Here is a 20,078-nt window from a genome sequence, read left to right as displayed (position 1 = left end):
GTTTGATACAACTCCCAACTCTAACCGCACCACGCAAGGATGAGCCACTCATATTATACCTATCCGCCGCGAATAACGCGGTGGGTGCGGTATTGATAGTGGAGCGAAAGGGGGTTCAAACACCCATCTATTACATCAGCAAGATGCTCAACGACCCAGAGACGAGATACTCAATAATAGAAAAATTGGTGCTAGCATTAGTGCACGCTTCAAGACGGTTACGACGCTACTTCGTAAACCACGTCATCACAGTGCTAACCAATTACAGGATCGGCCCGATCCTATCCAAACCCGACATCTCTGAGAGATTAGCAAAATGGGCAATCGAGCTGGGCGCGCACACGATACACTATAAACCGTGCCCCGCGATTAAAGGCCAGATCTTAGCTGATTTCGCCGCCGAAGTACCAGTGAATCGCATCCAAGAATGCGAAGAAGCACAAACTCCTGCACCAACGCCATCCTCCTCAGAAACATGGGCACTATTCACCGATGGTGCCTCCAACGAGGAAGGTGCGGGTGCAGGTCTGCGACTCGTCAGCCCTGACGGCCAAGAGCTTACATATGCAATCCGCCTCGATTTCAAAAGCACAAACAACGAGGCAGAATATGAGGCCCTGTTAGCGGGACTACGTTTAGCAGTCAAACTCGGCGTGCAACACTTGGAAGCGCACGTCGATTCTTTGTTGGTTGCAGGACAAATACGCGGTGATTATGTCGAAAAGGGGACATCATGATCCTCTACCTTGAACAAGCCCTGCAACTAACATCCCAATTCGCTTCGTTTAATATCCGACATATTAATCGAAGCGAAAACAAGTCCGCAGATGCACTATCAAAACTTGCATCTACCAGCTTCCAACACTTGGCAAAGGAGATACGCATCGAAATTCTGCAAAATCCTTCGGTACCCCTGCGCCAAGTCAACGTCATTCAATACGGTTCAACATCATGGATGACACCTATTATCGCATATCTGCAATCAGGTGTGACCCCCGAAAGCAAGTCAGAGGCACGCAAGCTACAATACAAAGCGTGCCATTATCAAATGGGAGACGGTATCTTATACCGCAAATCATACCTAGGGCCACTACTACGATGCGTAAACCCCCAGGATGCCACATAACTTATCCGAGAGATACACGAGGGCATATGTGGCATACATGCTGGACCACGCATGGTAGTAGCCAAAATCATGAATGTCGGGTATTACTGGCCCGGCATGCACCTGGACGCCGTCAAAGAGTTGCGCAAGTGCATTGACTGTCAACGTCATGCTCCAAAAACCTTGCGGCCAAAGAACAACTTAGTCCCCGTCACAACCGCATGGCCCTTTCAGAAATGGGCAATTGATGTTGTGGGACCATTCCCTGACGCTCCGGGTGCGGTCAAATTTATCATAGTAGCGGTTGATTACTTCACAAAATGGGTAGAAGCAAAACCGCTCGCCTCAACCACCGCTATGATAACAAGAAAGTTCATTTGGGAACACATCATCTGCCGTTTCAGTTTACCAATGTGCATTGTCACCGATAACGGCACCAACTTCGCTGCCGACGAATTTCAGAAATGGCTAGAAGAACTACATATTGAGCACATATTCTCATCAGTCGCACACCCGCAAGGGAACGGCCAAGTTGAGAGTATCAATAAAAGCCTAGTCGAAGGGATCAAGGCACGGTTGGGAACGGCCAGGCGTGGCTGGGTCGATGAACTCCCAATTATCTTATGGGCTCACCGTACAAGCCCAAAAACAAGCAACGGGGAGACACCTTTCAGCCTAGGTCTCCCATCTCCTATAATGTTGGCTATTGAAAAACTAGACAACAACACGGAACGCAGGATCGATTTGGACCTCTTGGAAGAAAGGCGCGAAAACGCTGCCATCAACGAGGCCAAATATAAATCCAAACTTGAAAAGTACTACAACACGCGCGTCCGCGTTTGTACTTTCAACCCAGGAGACTACGTCCTACGCGACAATGAGGCATCTAATGCCGAGCGCCCAGGCAAACTTGCCCCCAAGTGGGAAGGACCCTACCTCATCAAAGAGGTCTTAGGGAAAGGCGCGTACAAATTACAAACGCTAGAAGGCGAACCTATCGCACGAACATGGAATGCACAACAGCTTCGACGCTGTTATATGTAAGCCATTGTTCTTACATTTTTCTATGTAACCCATCGGGCCGCAGGCCATTTGCAAATAAATAAATAAGCAATTTTATACATTATTGTTTGTTACTACTATTACAAATGCGTGTTCCACTTTGCGGTATCCCAAAAACAGATTGGCAAAATCTTCATTCGCGATACCCATACAAAGTGGTAACCACACACAAATATTGTAATAGGCCAGCAGAAGGCAAAAAGACTTGCATATTTATCCGGCCGGATAAACAAGTTTTTTGTTAACACTTAACACAATTCCTGAGCCCAAAAAGGCAAACAACGGAATTGACGCGTACTCATACGACAAAGGTATGGAGTACACTTGACCCCATTCACAAATGGGTAGAGTTCCGGATATATAAGCTTTTACAAAGCTTACACAATTCCTGAGCCCAAAAAGGCAAACAATGGAATTGACGCGTGCTCATACGACAAAGGTATGGAGTACACTTGACCCCATTCACAAATGGGTAGAGTTCCGGATATATAAGCTTTACAAAGCTTACACAATTCTAAAACCCTAACGCGGTAAATAACAGAATTGACGCGTACTTATACGATAAAGGTATGGAGTATACATAACCCCATTCACAAATGGGTAAAGTTACGCATACATACGTTCAAGACATGCAAGAATTAAAAACACTTGTACAAACTGAACAAAAAACTTTATATTCAAAAAATTCAAGCACCCACGTGATGCTTAATGGATTTACATAAAGTTCATATTCTATACAAGAGGAAAACAAAAAGGAGGCACACTAGCCAACCTAAACCCTATTTTGTACCGCTGGTTCCCGCGCCTCCTCCGGCACCACCAGCGGGATCTTCCTCTTCCGCATCCGGATAAAGCATCCGCAGGCGATCAACATAGTCCGCAGCCTCTAAACAATTGTCCAGTTCCTCTACACAGGCAAGGGACGTATCATAAAAGGAGACTTCGGCCGCTTTAAGAAGCGACTCGGTATCCACGTCCCGAAAGCCGGATCGCTCTTCGATATCACCGCCTATAGACATGACGTTCATATGTGAAATACAGCGGTTATAACCAGCTTTAAAACCAGCGTCACGAGCACGCTGCTTGACCAAGTCCAAGCCAGCTGCGGTCTCAGGGGCATCCATGATAGCCTCAACAATCTGCAATAAAAAGATCATAAGTCTCGGATGCTAATCCAAGCAAATATAAAGGCAACGGATACTTACACGCGCGATACCGTGAGTCCGCAACCACTCACGGTCAGCCTTCAGCTGGTCCATAGAGGACACCAAGGCATCCTTGGCCTCAACAGCGGCATCAGCCCGCTCCTCCGCAACCGACACGCGGGCAGTAAGGTCTGTAACCGCGACCTCCCGGGCCTGAACCTCAGCCTGTCAAAAAACAGCAGACAGTTTACTCAATAAACATTTTCAAAACAATGAACAAAATATACAACAGAGGCAACGAACATACCTGCAGGTTGGCAACAACTTTATCCAAACGAATGCGCTCCGCATTCGCCTCTTCAAGAGCCTTAGAAGAACGGCTCTCCTTCTCTTCGGCCTCCTCAAGGGCCTTTGCAGCACGCGCCCCGGCTTCCTTGGCCTCTTCAAGCGCCTTTAGGGCCTCAGTCTTCGCCTGCTGCGCTTTCACAGCAATGGCCTCTGCTGCAACTTTTTCTTTACCCAAGGCAACGTTCGCTGCCTTGGCGTTCGTCAACTCCTGCCGAGCACGAAACAGAGTGTCATTCTACTTAGCCCAAGATTCGTTCCACTTCTTACGCTCATTGGACAACTTTTCATTCCAACTCTTGCGTTCATCAGAAAGGAGTTTGGCAAGAGTACGAACCTGTTTAAGCTGAGCAGCGGCAGCCCACTCCGCGGTCTGTTTCTGCTTCTCAAAAGCAGCCCTATCTTTCTTAAGCTGCTCCGCACCCGCACGAGCAGCCTCGACCAACTTTTCCGCTTCAGCCCGCATGCGAGCAGCTTCTTCCTCGCGGCGGCCCAACACCTTGTAATCTTCCAGAATGGCATTCGCCACAATGGAAGATCCTATTAACATTGTTGAGAGCTGGTTTATACGCAGCTCACGAGGTGCGGCACGGGCACGTTCAACTTCGAAGGGGGTGCCCAGACCACCCAGAATCTCCTTACATGCCGAAGGGCCGTTGGAAATATCATCCCCCTGCATAACAGTCCAGGGGGGTCGGTGATAAACAGTACTTCGACCCTGGGTATAGGTGCGGTAGTAATACTCCAATTCAGACTCCCCAGGCTGAATTGGAGGCCCAGCATAACCCGCACCACCGGCAGACGAACCGGTACCCTTCTCACCAGCAGGAGACCTCCGCGGCTCAGCATCATGCTGCCGCGCTTCAGCATCAGTTTGTTGCGGTTCTGCATCAGACTGTTGTTTCCCAGAATCAGCAAACCGCACACTCAAATTAACTCCCTCATTGGGAGAGATCAGATTGTTGGACGAGTCAACGGTATCAAATATCTGGGTCGCAACCTTCTCTGCGGCACCCTCCTTCCGCACGGTTGACTCGGGCACCACCTTGACAGGAGGTGTCGAAGGTTCCTCAGTCACACCCGCACCCGCATCATGCGTGGGTGACTCTGGAGCATCAAAGATAGAGAAATCCTTATCTTGAAGCTCTGCAAAACAAAATCAAATAGCTATCAAAACACATGTTATACATCACACTTGAGACCAGCTAAACAACACTTACTAACAGTAACCGCAGGTTTCTTCGATGTCGGAACAGTCCTCTTAGACTGCAACCTCCGACGTTTCGGTCCACCGGCACCAGCAGCCGTCTCTTCTACCGGCCTTTTCCCAGCACCAGACTGCGAGCCCGCAGCTGTACCCAAACCCTTAAGGGTATCAGATACTATCACATAATCCGAGTATCTACGAAAAGAAGAGTGAGAGATACCTGCCGCCTGCGGTACCAAATGAGGCACAACAGTGACCTCCGATATTTTCTTTTGGCGAAAGCGCACGCCTTTCACCGTCTGCCTCTTAGGCACACCCTTCGCATCAGGGTCCCCTAAGGCCCCAAGATCACCTGCATGAAAACCATGCAAGAGGTGAGTCAGTGCAACCATTATTGTTATCACAAGAATAAAGGATTCCTACACATACCTTTGCCCCGCGGCAACTCAACTGCTAATGCGGCTTCAGTAGGCACCCGGAAGTTATCTCGAATGATAACATTAAACTCCTCCTCGCCATCCGCACAAACAACTTTTTCCACCTGACCCTGGAAATCCGGGGCAAACATCCTCCATACGGGAGCGTCCTCTGATAACAAACGCACAAGTCAGTAGCGCATAGAAGGATAAGAAAGTTAAACAAATGAAAAGTACGTACCACCACTTTTCTCCCGCACCACGGGCTTCGACTTCTTGTTCCTCCTTGACAACATCATGCACAACACCCACAACTGTGTGTTGGTCAACTTCACAGACTCAATGGTCTGCAACTGCGGAAACCACTCCACAGTTTTCAAACTTGGGACCACAATGGTCTCTGCTATGATCGTCTAGGTCACATTCCGAAACGTCATCTTTGCAACAATGGCAGCAGCCTTGATGTAAAAGAACTTCTTCTTCCACATCGTCATCCCCTTGGGAGGAGTCATCAGCTTGGGACTACCCTCTCGCTGACGGAAAGAAAAGAACCCCAAGGACACCGTCAGTTGATAAAACCGTCGGAAATCTCCAACGGTAGGCTCTATACCAAGAGCACGAAATGTGAATTCGAAATTTCGAACCCGGATCATACCAAACGGACTCACTTGAGAAATGTGGACCTTGTACCACTCCAAAACCTCGACAACAAAAACAGTCAAAGGTAACCGGAGATTACAGTCACCAAAAAAATCTGCCCACATCGTCACATAACCGGCCGGAGCATCGGCACCGGTGTCACCTTCCGATGGGTAGACTGCCCCATATTCAGGGGGCATTTGAACGTCAAGCATTAGACGATCAAAAGACTTCTTGGTCCACCTTAACACCGGGCAACCACCACCGGCGTTTCCTCCCTCCTCCTCCTCCGCCGCCACCGGCGAGGATGGCTCTGGGTTTTCACCCTCCACATTGTGTGGATTTGATGGTTCAGCCATCAGAAAATATCGAGGAAATGAAAGAACGTGAGTGGAAAAACTAAAAACCTCACCGGAACTTCAAGAAATATCGTCGGAGAAGACAAAAAACAAGTTTTCTCTCACCGGCAAATTTTTGAAATTTCGAACAAGTGAGGGGAAACCACGAACGGTTTCCTCTTATATACCCATCGCAATTAATGCGGAGGGAGAAAACGAATCATCACGTTCAAAAAGAACGAATCGCGCGACACCACGTGTCAAGCGCCGTTTTCGCTGACGGTTATCACGCGCGCGTGGCCGCTCACGCGCCTGACATAAGAGACGTTTACACTCTTTGCTACAGTGCATTTAATGCCTCGGGCAGTGTAAACGTCCTTTCATTTCAGCACATGCCAGGAAGATCTCACCAACTTCCACCAACTCACACGTGAGATCAGCCACGTATGCAACAAAAAGCGACTACATTATCCAATGATAAGCGACATGCGGTTTCTCTGGTATACCGCACGATAACCCATACCGCATGTCGTTTTTTAACATACCCCTAAAAATAGGTAAAAATATATATCTCTACACTATAAGGGGGTATAATACCTATCCGCACTACCCACGAGCACACGTGGAATATGCGGACATGACACACACGAGCCCGTTCAGGTGTGTCAGATGCTCAGAACCAGCGTTGTTCGTTGGACTGAACCGCATCTCAGACACAGATAAACCGCATCGCCTTCATTCTCTTCAAGCTTCAAATCCCTCCTGTCCGGTTCACAACCGCAGAGGGTACATGAACACCTTCTTTAACATAAGGAAGGAAGGGAATGTACGCGCATGCACATCAGCAACCCTGACTCCTGAACCTTCAAGAGCTACATCCGAGCAACACACCCACTTCGAGCGAATATGGTAATGCAAAACCGCAGACACTCACGAGGAGCTACGGACATAACCATAGCTTCCGCAGACTGGTTGCTACGGAAGAGCCAACCTCACTCCACATCACCGAGCGAAGCTACTTCAAGGCAAACTCGGTATTGGAGCGTGAAGGTAAGTGGCTCAATAAAGAACGCAGATAAGCGCTCTAAACAAGCCCTTGTCGAACAGCAAGCGTCCGAACAGCGGTAACAAGTCTGCTTATGACTTTGTTTGCCCGCCTATGGGCCGCATAGAATAAACAATGGTGGGCATACCCTTGCCTATGACCATGTTTATTTACCCATAGTACAAATCTACATTGTTCGACCAAACATGGCCAACAATGACGCAACGAGGTAACCGCAAAGGACGTGCGGTTACTAGAGAGCTATGACGACGAACACGAAAACCCAACAAAAAAGGGATCGTCATCTCATGACTAGATGCTGAACATAGAGCTTGAGCAAAGCACTTACAAGCATCAACTACTTTTGATCCCGATCTCAGAGATTGATCCAAAAGTTTCTTTTCTTCTTCATGCACCAATTCAACAATTGGTTTGAAGACAAGACCACCTCTCAGAGGTTGAAAGCCTGTGCATACCTTCAAACCACCATCTCAGAGGTTGGTTCGAAGTTTGTGCAGCATTACTAACAAAGTCTCCAAGAGCCTTCGGCACAACAACAGGTGGCAAGCCACCTGGTGACATAAATCGGCTGAGAATTTCGCATCAGACGAAATTCCTTCACCGATACGGAAGAGGCGTCAGATGACCCTTCCAGACCTCCAGCTTGATTTACATACAGAAAAGACCATCCACATGGTCTAGGATCTTCTCCAGACTCCAAACTACCTTCCAAACACCATAGTCCAGTACTCCTCCCACATACAACTTGTATGTGGCAGCAACACTAGACTGGGGGGACTTGAAGGGGTATGGTCCCAGATCTTGCGTCAGCATCGACCGCGAGTGACCATTACCCTTATCAAAACCCCCACCAGCTAACAGCCTACTTGTGCCCATGCGAGAACGCGTCGGCACAAGGGTTGAATCCAATCTATCTAGTAACGAAGGAAGACTTACATGGAACATGAGAACGGTAGAGTGATGCGGCATAGCATCACATCTGGTGTATGAAAACGGAAGTATTCACAGCGATGCGGCCTCGCACCGCGTCCAGTGAACACTTCTATCAATACAAGAAAGCCTTACCTTAGGCATAGAAGAAGATGAACATAACGGTGCGGCTGGCACCGCACCATATGGGCATTTTCGTCACGACAAGGGATGCAGGCAAAATAGTCTCCGCGGACGACGATGCGGCCAGCACCGCATCTCGCGTATTTCTTGATCACAAGTAGGAGACGCGGTAACCTCAGACGTTACCGCATGCAGCGATGCGGCTTGCACCGCATCCTATGCACTCAACAAGTGGGACTGACACCACAGTGCAAGTGGCACCAATGGCAGTTACCTGTCAGAGCTACGTAAGCAATGGACTGACGTGGCGTAACCTCCACAACCGACAAGCCTGACACACCTGCAAAGGTGCAGCACGTCGTCAGTCCATCTATCATCCTCCTCCTTCACTCCTCGGCTATAAATACCAACCCCAAACCAGGTTTGAGGCATCTCTTCACAACTCTCTCACTACTACTACTATCTTACTTTGCTTCCCAAGCAAACTACTGATTCTCACGTCGGAGAGTTGTAACAAGGAGCACCCCCCACCCCATCCTCCTTGTTACGAGTCACGGCTTGTTTCCTTATGCAGGAGATCAACCACCGGTGATCCAGCCAGCGATCCTCGAGAGGAAGGGATTAACCCTTCTTGACGAGACCAGTGTGTTAACCCTGCCCAGTTAACCGTTGTTTCATCAAAAACCCACTTCTTTTCTTGTAATTGTTTTAATGGCCGGCTAGAGCCTTGCTAGTTGTGCCGTTTTGTTTATAAAATTCCGTCGTTAAAAAAAATGAACTTATCCTTGTTCATTTATGCCCATTTGTTAAACACAAACAATAATGGCAAACTAAGACAAACCCATGATGATTGTGTTGAATTTGTTGTTAAATATTATTCAACTGAAAATTTTCAATATTTGGTGATACCTTTCACTAGTTTTCAATATTTTTCCTTGCTTAGTCTATGAAACAAAAGCAAGTTGAGTTTGTTAACCTTTGATAGTGTTTTAGTGGTAATTATCTAATTCTCTTTTCAATGGAGTTTTTTTTATTGATTTTCTCTAAGGGGCTGTTTGTTTATCTCTTAAAGAGTCTCTTAATAGTACAGATCTCTTATTGGTTCAACACTTAATGGTTCAGACTGTTTGTTTCGTGAGCAGATGTCTGAATGATTCAGACATTTGTCTCTGAATGATTAAGTATTATACAGAGTCTGAATGGTCAAGACCTCTAAACTGAATTGGTCAAACACTTACCTCTAAAAGGTTAAACATTATACTGGCTCTTAATGGTTCAGACCTCTTACTGGTTCAGCACTAAATGATTCAGACTTCTTACTGGTTCAGCACTTAACCATTCAGAAGTTGTCAAACAGCCCCTAACTCACTTGAAGAACACTTGCCAATAGTAGGGTTACTTATCTATTTGATTAACACCCCTGAATTGATGATACTTCATTTTCAATTTTCTTTCTAGGTGCATAAAAGATACTTCTTGACAAAATCGGTTCATGTATTGTCATTTTCTTGATGAAGAAATAATAAATTAGAACAAAATGCATGTTTTACATTTATATCTCTCTTTCAATTTTATTTGGTCTTTAAATGCATGAACCTAAACTATTTTTCTGGATTAAATACTAAAGAAATAATTGTCCACACGTTTTTTTCATCAGAAGAAGAATATTGTTTTGGTAAAATGTATTTGAGCCTATATGTACTCATTTTATTTTTTACAAGTTAGCTAGTAGTTGAGGTTTTTATTAGGGGCAGTAAATATGTTATAAATACCGAAACACATGAATCTCACCTCACCCCTACATATATCTCGTGAGTGACAACGTCACAAAACAATCAAACAAGAGAAACGTCCATTACATTATAGTTACATTATAGCCTAGTGGTATTTTAGGGGGTGAGATCTGGGTTTGAATTTTATAAAGGTTTTTTTTTCCAGATTTATTGGATTTACTCCTGTATTATTATATGGGCATTATAGATGGATATGATCGGGTGGTTCCGCTGGTGACACGATGCTACTCTAATGGTCCGTTAGTGATCCAAATTTATCATTAAAAAAATCAAACCAGAGAAGGACATGATAGTATTAGTATATCGAGCTAAACACATAATTCAAGCAAAAAATTGTAATAAACTGAACCAGTATGATAATAATTAACAAACATAGGTCACTTTTTATTTGTATAAATTAATTTATAGAGTAACTATTAATTTTATAGAAATAACATTAAAAAATCAAAACAATCATACTACAAATTATAGAGTAACTATTAATTTTATAGATACTACATTAAAAAAATAAAGCAATCATACTACATATATTTGGGAGAAACTAAGACTATCTCTAACGGGAAGACTCTGTCCTTCTCCTGTCCGGAGCCACCTCAAACCGGTCATCCATTCCCCCACCTCTAAAACGGGCGTCAAAGCCATGGCCCATCTCTCTCTTTCACAATCCTCGTTTCTCTCCTTCACAGTACGCCTTGTAGACGGGCGACTCCTCACCATCCACATCGAAGAAGGTTGCTAGGGCGGCACATATTCGGAAGCGATGGAGTTAGTGTAAGTGCATAAAAAAATATAGTTAGTAAAGTCTTATATTTTCAATTTTGCCTTATATTTTAGTATTATACTTAGTATAGACATTATTCCCTAGTGGAGATGGATATAATCGGGTGGTTCTGCTGATGGCACGGTGATACTTCAGTTATCCGTCAGTGATCCAAATTTGTCATTTAAAAAAATATATAGTTAGCAAAGTCTTAATATGAACCAACCTTTTTTCATATCTTTGAACATTTTAGTGATTAATTCAAGTTGTTATTTTTTTTCTCTCATATTTCATATAGTTTGGTCCTAGTAAAAATACAGGACGATTTAACTGGATGAACATTAGGCAATTAGATTAGATTTTTTACTTTTAGAGACGAACTCAACAAAACAGTAACATCTTTTTAAAGAAACCTCAAGGTATTGTAATCAAATATTACATTTGGGGCTGTTCAAAGAAATCAAGTGGTTGATAAGAATGATGCTTCTTTTGGTGTCAAATAAAGAAGCATGGCATGGTTGTCCAAAAGCCGGTTCTTTCATGTTGGGTTGAAACATTTCCATGCCGATTGCCTTTTTAAATATTCTTTTATTCCATTTGCTATTCGATATATGTATATATAAAAGATCAGGATCAAGATCAAAAGAAAACCTCATTGAATTATGAGAATTTAAAGAACTCTAACTTCTCGTGCGAGTGTTGCCCTTATTTTTTGCACACATAGATTAAAATGTTATAAACACAACTGTAAAAAAATAGAAGCTGCTGTAAAAAGCTGCTGACATCAACACAAATTAGCATTTACACCATCTGTAGGCATTTTTACATGTGGAGTAAATAAAAAAAAAAATTTGGAAAGTGTTTTTTAAGGATTTTTTTGTAATTGAAAAAAAACTTTTGTAAGACCGGGTTCTTTAAGTTTCCACAACTCGTATGAGTTTTAATTTTACCACAAGTTATGGAAGTGTTCCTGAAAAAATATTTTTTCGCTGCATTTAATGATGTACGGGATACGGGTAAGGCTTCTAAATTGCATGGAGTTCGTGTTCTATTTCGACATTTTTCATGTCTAAAAAAATAGCCGATTTATGGAAGTGTTCGGTAAGAATGTAAATGAATAACCACTTAACACCTCACCGGAAGTTGATTTTAGGGTTTAAGGTGGGTATAACTATAAAATGTCAAGTGTATTTGACTTTTGTTTTAATTATGATCAGATCGGGTTATTGTAACGTTGGCCCCAAAAGACATAAAAATGGTGAGGGAGTTCTTTTATATTTTTATACAAGGCGTTGAGACCAAATATTTAAGTTAGCTACACAAATAGTAAGCAGTAAGGGTGAAAGAATAAAAAATGCCCTTATGTCAACACATATGACCTTTACGTGCAAGCAAACGACCGAACATAACCTAAAAATCTAACGTCCGTTGAAAGAGAAGATGAAAATAGTGACAAACACATATTAGCATAAAGGATGACTCTTATTTTCTAGAAAAGATTCAGAACGACTTTTCTAAGTTGCAGTGGTGGACCCAGGAATTTTTCCGTGGGGTACGGAACATTTATAAAAATTTTGGGACCCAAAGTATATAAATAAAAAATCGGTTCGTATCGGGTCGGTTCGGATCCAGTCGGGTCATGTAAAACAAAAGAACTAAATTTATATAATCATCAAAAACACGTCAAACCTTGTTACAAACATAATTAAAACGTCGTCCTACGGGTTTTCATTTTTTGAAATCTATCCAAAACATCATCTAAACCTACTTTCTTAAGCAACTCTTTCTCTATGTAACATATATACAACCTTCACTTAAATTCTCATCGCCAATCCGATTACGCAAGTATCCACATCAACGAATCCGGAAGACGTATCAACTTTTCTCTTGAGAAATCGCAGCATAACGTCCCTGGTCATTGTTGCTATCGGCTATTACAAACAAATTGACCTATAAGTTCATTGCTCCATAACATATTACATAATGTTTCAACTATTCAAGCCCTAAATATCATAATGTAAATCACCATAAGAATCATCTAAACAACATATACACCATTAAAAAAAAGCCAAACATTCTTCACTAAAAAAAAGCCAAACATACTGTGGTATGCGTCTATAAAAATAAAAGGCAAAATATCATCACATAACCCACCATAACATAATGAAAACAAAACGAAGCACATGTCTACTATGGTTAGTATGCGGCTATAATAGGTTGCTGGAGGTGGATAATATCAATTAAAAATCAACCAAAAATCATCAAAAATAACAAAGAAACTTACCCGTGTTTGATCGGCGGTGGTATGGTGGCTGATTACGGTGGTATGCGGCTGCTAACTGTTTACTGTTGTCACTGTTGATGTTCTGATCGCTGGTGTGCAAGGATGATTAAGAGAGCAGGATAGAATATGTAAGGGTTTTGGGCTTGTTTATTTTATTTTAGTTTGAAATATTGTTGTTTGTTGGGTTTGTTTATTGGGCTAAGACTTAGTAGTGTGCTAGTTAAATGTATTGGGTATCTGGGTTTAGTTATTTAGGTATTAAAAGTAATATAATTTAGGTAGTATTTTTTATAAAATAAGAGTTTACTAAAGAATATTTTTAAAATATAAATTTATAATATTTTTTACCTAAAGGGTGCGGACGAAAAATTCCAAGGGGTGCGGACGGAAAATTCCATGGGGTGCGGACGAGATTTTCGACGGAAGTTAGCACTAAATTTTTTTTTTCCCGGGGGTGCGCCCGCCCACCTTGGGCTGGACTTAGATCCGCCCCTGGTAAGTTGATATAAACTTATACACTATAATATAGATAGATGAATTGCATTTAATAGTTAAAAATAATATATCTACGAATAGTTAAATCATGATGAAATTTGAAACCTAACAAATGTAGAGATGAAAATTGAAACCTAACAAATGTAATGTAGAGGTAGGTGATATTGAAAGCTTCATATTTTAATGCCCACCTTATCTATACTTTTATGAAAAAGGTCATACTAGAAAGTGAGGTGTTTGATACAAGTAGATATAGTAGATACAAGGACGTTTGAATACAAAGATATGAGTTCATAATTGTGAGAATGGTATAACAATTGTATCATGTAACTATGTATCCTAACTTTTTTGTCTTTCACAAAATGAGCAAAGCACTTTATACAAGGGTATGCATAGAACTTATATTCAAAATTACTTTGTATTGAAAGTGGATATATGTTTTGGATTTTATAAAGCCCTTCATCTTTGCGAGGTTTGTGGAAACCGTCACCTCATGATTCTAAAAGCTGATGTCTATAAACCGAATAGTATATACAACTATAAAATATAAATACCTTAGATTTAAACATTCCAACCAAATCTATATTTTGATCTAGAAGGGGCCTTCATAATAAAAAATGAATTATGTATTTAAAATAATCACATAAGCATTTTATGAAATTTATATTTATATACTATTAACTTACAACAATCTTAGGCATCATTGCTTGTAAGTTGTGCTATATATATTGTGTCAGTTATTTTTTTTTCCTCCTATTTGTTAATTTGGGCGGTGTCCCCAAAATCATTTTGCTATTTTCAATTTCACACGAAAGTACAGAAACCACGCGTCTATAAGCCTACCACCCTAGTTCACCATTTAACTACTACTTAACCAACGTAACACTCTATACTGCTTTATCACCACCTTAAACATTGCTTCATCACCACGCTAAAATGCTCTTTATGACTAAACGTCATAGTTGCTGGAAAGCATACAAAACGAGAACGTGAACTCGATTGCAACGTCGGTCTCTAAGGAGGATACATTGTTGACACGTCAGATCCCATCGATGGTGTTCTAACAGCGGTGATAGGCAGGGCTATCCCCGAGAGGTCAAGGGCCCTCGGGGCCTTGTGCGGAATTAAAAAAAAATGGACCCTTATATTTTCAAGTAATTACGTGTTAATTTTAATAACAAATAATAATATTAATGAACATAAACCAACAATAAAAGTCAACTTAATAAACATTTTAGAAGAGTAAATTACGTTTTTGGCCCCTGTGGTTATATCAGTTTTACTATATTGGCCCAAAATAAAAATTTTTAACAGATTTGCCCTCATGGTCCCTATAACTAACCTTTTTGGCCCCTAATTCTAACCAAACCCCAACTCAGGTTAATTTATTGGTCACATGTTTAGCACATGATGTCTAATTTGGTCATTTTACCTCCCTCTATAAATAAAACCCTAAACCCTGTTTTTTCACTTCATCTTCTTCAATAAATACTCTCTCCACCATTGCTAAACTTAATAACGCACACGTTGCGTTCTGTTTCGACACCTCTGTGCCAGTTTTCAACACATAAATTAAAGATTTCACTGCACCAGCACCAGCAATTAACGGTTTATTATCATCTAACAAAGATAAATTCAATAACGCAGTGACAACGTGTTCTTGAGTGCAAGGATCAACACACCGAAGCAGCGGAATCAACGCGGGTACAACACCCGATTCACCGATTAACGCTCGATTATCCGCTCGGTTTTTCGCTAGCAACCGAATTTTGGCAGCTGTTGATCTCTTGACAGCAATCGAACTCGAACTTAGACTATCCACACAGATCTTAACCGTGGGTTGTAAATCTTTAGGTGAAATGTTTTCAATGATCTCAGTAGAGAAATTCTCGCGCTGGAGAAACCCTAAGCAGGGCTCCGGCTCCTGTAAATTCTTTCGATCAGTTTCAGTCAATTTCTTCACCTCCTCTGATGTTGAAGCCAGACGCTGTAGCTCTCCAGATATGTCACTACTACAGGCGGAGAAATCACTGAACACTTGCGAGAGTTCGTAATATCCATCTGATGACGTCACAGAAGAGGATGAGTTGGATAACTTAGCAGTGGCAAGCTGTTGCAAATGCGTGTCTATGGAGGAATCAGTGACGTTGTCTAATTCGACAGAGGGTGGGAGGGTTTGTTCCTGTTCTGTAGAGGCGGCGAAGGAGGAACAGCTGTTGTTTTATCCTGAGTGTGAGAAACTGGAACGCACGGTACGCATTGAACGGCCAAGATATTTCTGGAAGCTGGATGGAGAAGAAGCAGCTGAGGATGGAGGAGGAGTGTAGTAGGGTCGGGTTATTTGAAACCGACCCGGACTAGAAGAGTCGGATTGTTGAAGAGAAACCATTTGAAGAATGATTCAGGATGAAATGGGCATAATTTAATTTAATTTATGATGAAGAAACTATGAGTGAGAGAGATGAATATATTATATTTTGATTTTCATGGGGGTGGTGGTGGAGAAGAAAATGATTTATTGAAGAAGATGGAGAGGGGTTTAGGGTTTTATTTATAGAGGGAGGTAAAATGACCAAATTAGACATCATGTGCTAAACATGTGACCAATAAATTAACCTGAGTTGGGGTTTGGTTAGATTTAGGGGCCAAAAAGGTTAGTTATAGGGACCATGAGGGCAAATCTGTTAAAAAATCTTATTTTGGGCCAATATAGTAAAACTGATATAACCACAGGGGCCAAAAACGTAATTTACTCATTTTAGAATTAATTCCATGAAAAACAAGTAAAACAATAACCGCGATACAGAAAATAAGAGACTGAAGTTGGAACTCAACAAGTTAAAACACAACAAATAACCTTAGAAATAACTTACAAATAAAACTACAACTTTGAACTCATTAAATATTTTTGGTTAAAATATATGATCGCTGGAGCACCATTCATGACAAATGAAAAACTTGAGTTGCTAATAATAGTTTTGTTAAAGCACTGATCCAGATGTTGGTTCCAATCCACATTCCTCCATGGCATCTTTCAACTCCGGAGTACAGCAAACCATATAAGTACAAATTGTTACAACACTAATTTAGAAATCTACTTAAGAAAGCATTAAATAAATCAAGAGATCACAATGTTCTCCATCTCATGCGTCCAGGGTCCTCAACCAAATATTCATATGCTATTTATCTGAAGTATAAAATCACCAAGACAACAAAACATTTTTAATTAAATTATGTCTACACTAATCCTAAAGCCAAAATTTCAAAGCAGCCCCATATCATATCAAAATTAGGCGTTTCATGATAAATTTGAATTATACAAAATACAATGGTTTCTAATACATAATATATATAGGAGCAACTTACCTGATGTAACACTTCCAGGTGGAACTTGGTTGTCAGAAGGCGAAGGCAAAGCTGAAGGGGTGATCTCGACCACACTCGCATTTAGATTCTTATCAGTGTCTGAAACGTTAGAATACCACATGCTACAACTATACCCAAGAATTTCCCATTGAGTTCTATTCTCGACAAACGATCTATATTGGAATAATCTATCCTCCAAGCAATTTTTACAATTTAACGTACTCAAATCTCGTCCACACTGAGCCAAACCATACCTCTTCCCATAAATCCCAACATCCATTTCAGCTGCTTGGAACATTAATGGTTGATAAGGAACAGTGCTTGCTAAATCTTGCATCATCGAAAACCCTTTCGAAAATACTAATGGATCGTCCAATGCTTGATTTGGGTATTCAACAGATGTGCAGTTGGTCCATACTCCAATAATATTCATATTGTTGATCTTTGTAGTGCAGAAACTGGATACAAATTCTACTTCCGGGAATTCAGGACATCCATTATAGGAACCCAAGGATGAACTTAAACAGCTGGCACATTGATTTGAAGATATATTAGCTTTGCATTGAGAGGCACCATAGACTTTATCTGAGTTATTCCCATAACTTGAGGTATAGAATCCATGTTGAAGAGGGACATTTTTGATAAGCAAATTTAGAAGGATTTGCTGGTTTTTTTGGAAGGTGGTGTTTGTAGTAGAGCATTTGCCATGGCCAAAACCTGGCAAAATCAACAACAGTAAAATCAATAACATGATTCTCATTTTGAACTCTTTCATTGTCTTTCAAGTTTGTTTATCTAAACGAAAATCCTTGTCCACAGCTTTTAAATTTAACAAAAATTTAGTCAATGGTTTTACATCATGTGCACATGATGATTAATTCCTAATTGTACTATTAAATCATAAATAATGTAGTCAATGGAATTAGAAATACCATGTTCTTAACAATCCATTCTAAGTTGTACCAGATTATAAAATAGCTAAAATGGTGATTATATTTTATTTTGTTTTGTGCAAAGACTTCATCCTCCGAAATGTAAACAACGTATATATTCTTTTCCCATAACATGTATATCATGTGCAGGGATGACAAACTGATGGATATTGACGGTGTCATCAGAAGTAAGGAGGTTTAAACATAACAATATGTTTCTCAACATTAAATTATATGATATGTCAACGAATTAAAATTAGAATATTCTATTTTGAGATAAAAAAAAGTATATAACTATGGGCATGAGGTGTGCTCCCCCTTCCCATAAGTGGCGAAGCTTGAAAATTTCCATTTCATCCACCTTCCCCATTCAAGGGTGTGCCCCCCCCCCTCACTTTTCATTTTTATTTTTTTAATACTAATCCATATAATAAAAAAATTCATTAAAATTTAAAAAAGTACATAAAATAGAATAAAAATGAGATAGTTTAAAAAAATTAAAAATGACATAATTTAAATAAAAATACTACTACGGTGCATTTCCTTCTAGCCATTTCTTCACAATATTGTCTTTCATTTTTTACATCATCGCAGGGTCTCGTTCTGGTAGGCTTTCAATGTCGGTTTTGATGATTCGGAATTCTTCAGCCTCTTGTTATTGTAGTTTCATTTCGAGTCATTTCCTATCCAACTGCAGCCTCTCCATTTCCTTTGTCACGACTTCTTCCTTTACTTTTTCCCTCTGTGTGTACCTCTCCGCTTGAATATCTTTAATCTCGTTGAAGTTGAGAAGAAGTTTATCAATTTTTGATGAGTTGCTTGAGGCCGTTCCCTCTAAACACGAAGTCTTTGCAACCGTTTTTTTTTTGGCCTGATCCCATCCAATTGGCCACTCTGATTCAGGAGTTTGGAGCTTCATCTTTGAACTCGGTTCATCGTTTATATTCATCGTGTTGAAATATGTCAAATATTATCCTCCCATAATTAACGAAATCAGTTGTAGTATTAGGAGAGGTTTGTCAGGGATAATTATTCCTAGTTAACTTTCAATTTAAAACAAAGTACAACTTTCAATTTAAAACAAGAGACCTTTGACCTAGCACCAAAATGTAGTTCATTCTCAAAGTGGTAAGGGTTCCAGTCAAAATGTGAAAATTTACAAGTAGATTTAGACAAATTGTTAGTTAGTCTTTAAAAAGAAACTAATAATTTAAAACTTAAATATTTGTTTTTTCAATAGTAAATTTTATATCAGATATAAATGACAAGCATCTTTAAAACACATGTAGGCAAACTTAAGTTTAGACTAGTTTAAGTTCGACTCCGTTTGTTTAGAACCCTAATCCAAATGAGAAATTCAACAAACCCCCAAAAAGCTTTTCATTGGGTAAATTCTTAATAGATTTAAATAGATATTGTTGAACTTCTTATCGTTACGTAAAAAAGTTACTAAATTATTAGTAGCTATATTGTAAACCTTAGTTAAAAAAATAAAACTATCACAAATGTTTCAAGAAAAAAAAAAGAGTTTCAACTTTCAAAGGTAAAAAGCACCTAGAGAAGAAATAGCACACTCGCTATTTATTTATCCATTATAAATTAGTAACATTTTAATGAATAAAGTACGGGTTGAGTTATAATACAAAGTATTTAAAAATAAGAAGTGTAAGAAGCCACCAGAGAGTAACAAGTGTTTTAGGAGGAATTAAATGTAAAGGGTAATTTAGTCTACAAGAGGAAAGAGAATATGTACATGCAAGTCACATGTTATTCCTCCCCCCCCCCCAAATTTTTAAACGTCCGTAACTTTTGTATACATCATTTGATTTTAAAAAAAAATTATACTATAAAATCGCGCGTTTTTTTATCTTTAATATGAGTACCATATTGTTATATTTTTCAAAAAAGTTTTCAAAAACCCAGTGTATATTACACAATGGACATGATGTAAAACAAAATGTAAAGTAGATCAAAAACACAATCAATCACAACAGATAAAGACACAATGGACAACATACTAAAACACAATGACCATAACGTATAACACAATGGCGATAGCATATAACACAATA

At 40.5% G+C, this 20,078-nt stretch overlaps 1 protein-coding gene and 1 pseudogene across 1 annotated transcript; both read right to left on the bottom strand.

Annotated features, from left to right (window-relative positions):
- Positions 1–12,804: 12,804 nt before the first annotated feature.
- Positions 12,805–16,128, bottom strand: LOC110896949 (annotated as a pseudogene).
- Positions 16,129–16,509: 381 nt separating this feature from the next.
- On the bottom strand, positions 16,510–17,823 carry LOC110895534. The gene is made up of 2 exons (XM_022142855.2): positions 17,075–17,823; positions 16,510–16,895 (listed from the first exon to the last, which is right to left on the bottom strand). Exons 1-2 carry the CDS (start codon positions 17,505–17,507, stop codon positions 16,888–16,890), a joined length of 441 nt encoding a protein of 146 aa, XP_021998547.2. The 5' UTR covers positions 17,508–17,823; the 3' UTR covers positions 16,510–16,887.
- Positions 17,824–20,078: the final 2,255 nt, after the last annotated feature.

Source organism: Helianthus annuus, chromosome 12, assembly GCF_002127325.2.
Source record: "Helianthus annuus cultivar XRQ/B chromosome 12, HanXRQr2.0-SUNRISE, whole genome shotgun sequence".
Taxonomy (NCBI): domain Eukaryota; kingdom Viridiplantae; phylum Streptophyta; class Magnoliopsida; order Asterales; family Asteraceae; genus Helianthus; species Helianthus annuus.
The sequence above is the reverse complement of the archived record's forward strand: the minus strand, read 5'-3'. Positions and strand labels throughout refer to the sequence as shown.

What these genes read in the sequence shown, in the direction of transcription:
- LOC110895534 (XM_022142855.2), bottom strand. Translation starts at nt 17,507, where the DNA reads ATGAATATTATTGGAGTATGGACCAACTGCACATCTGTTGAATACCCA.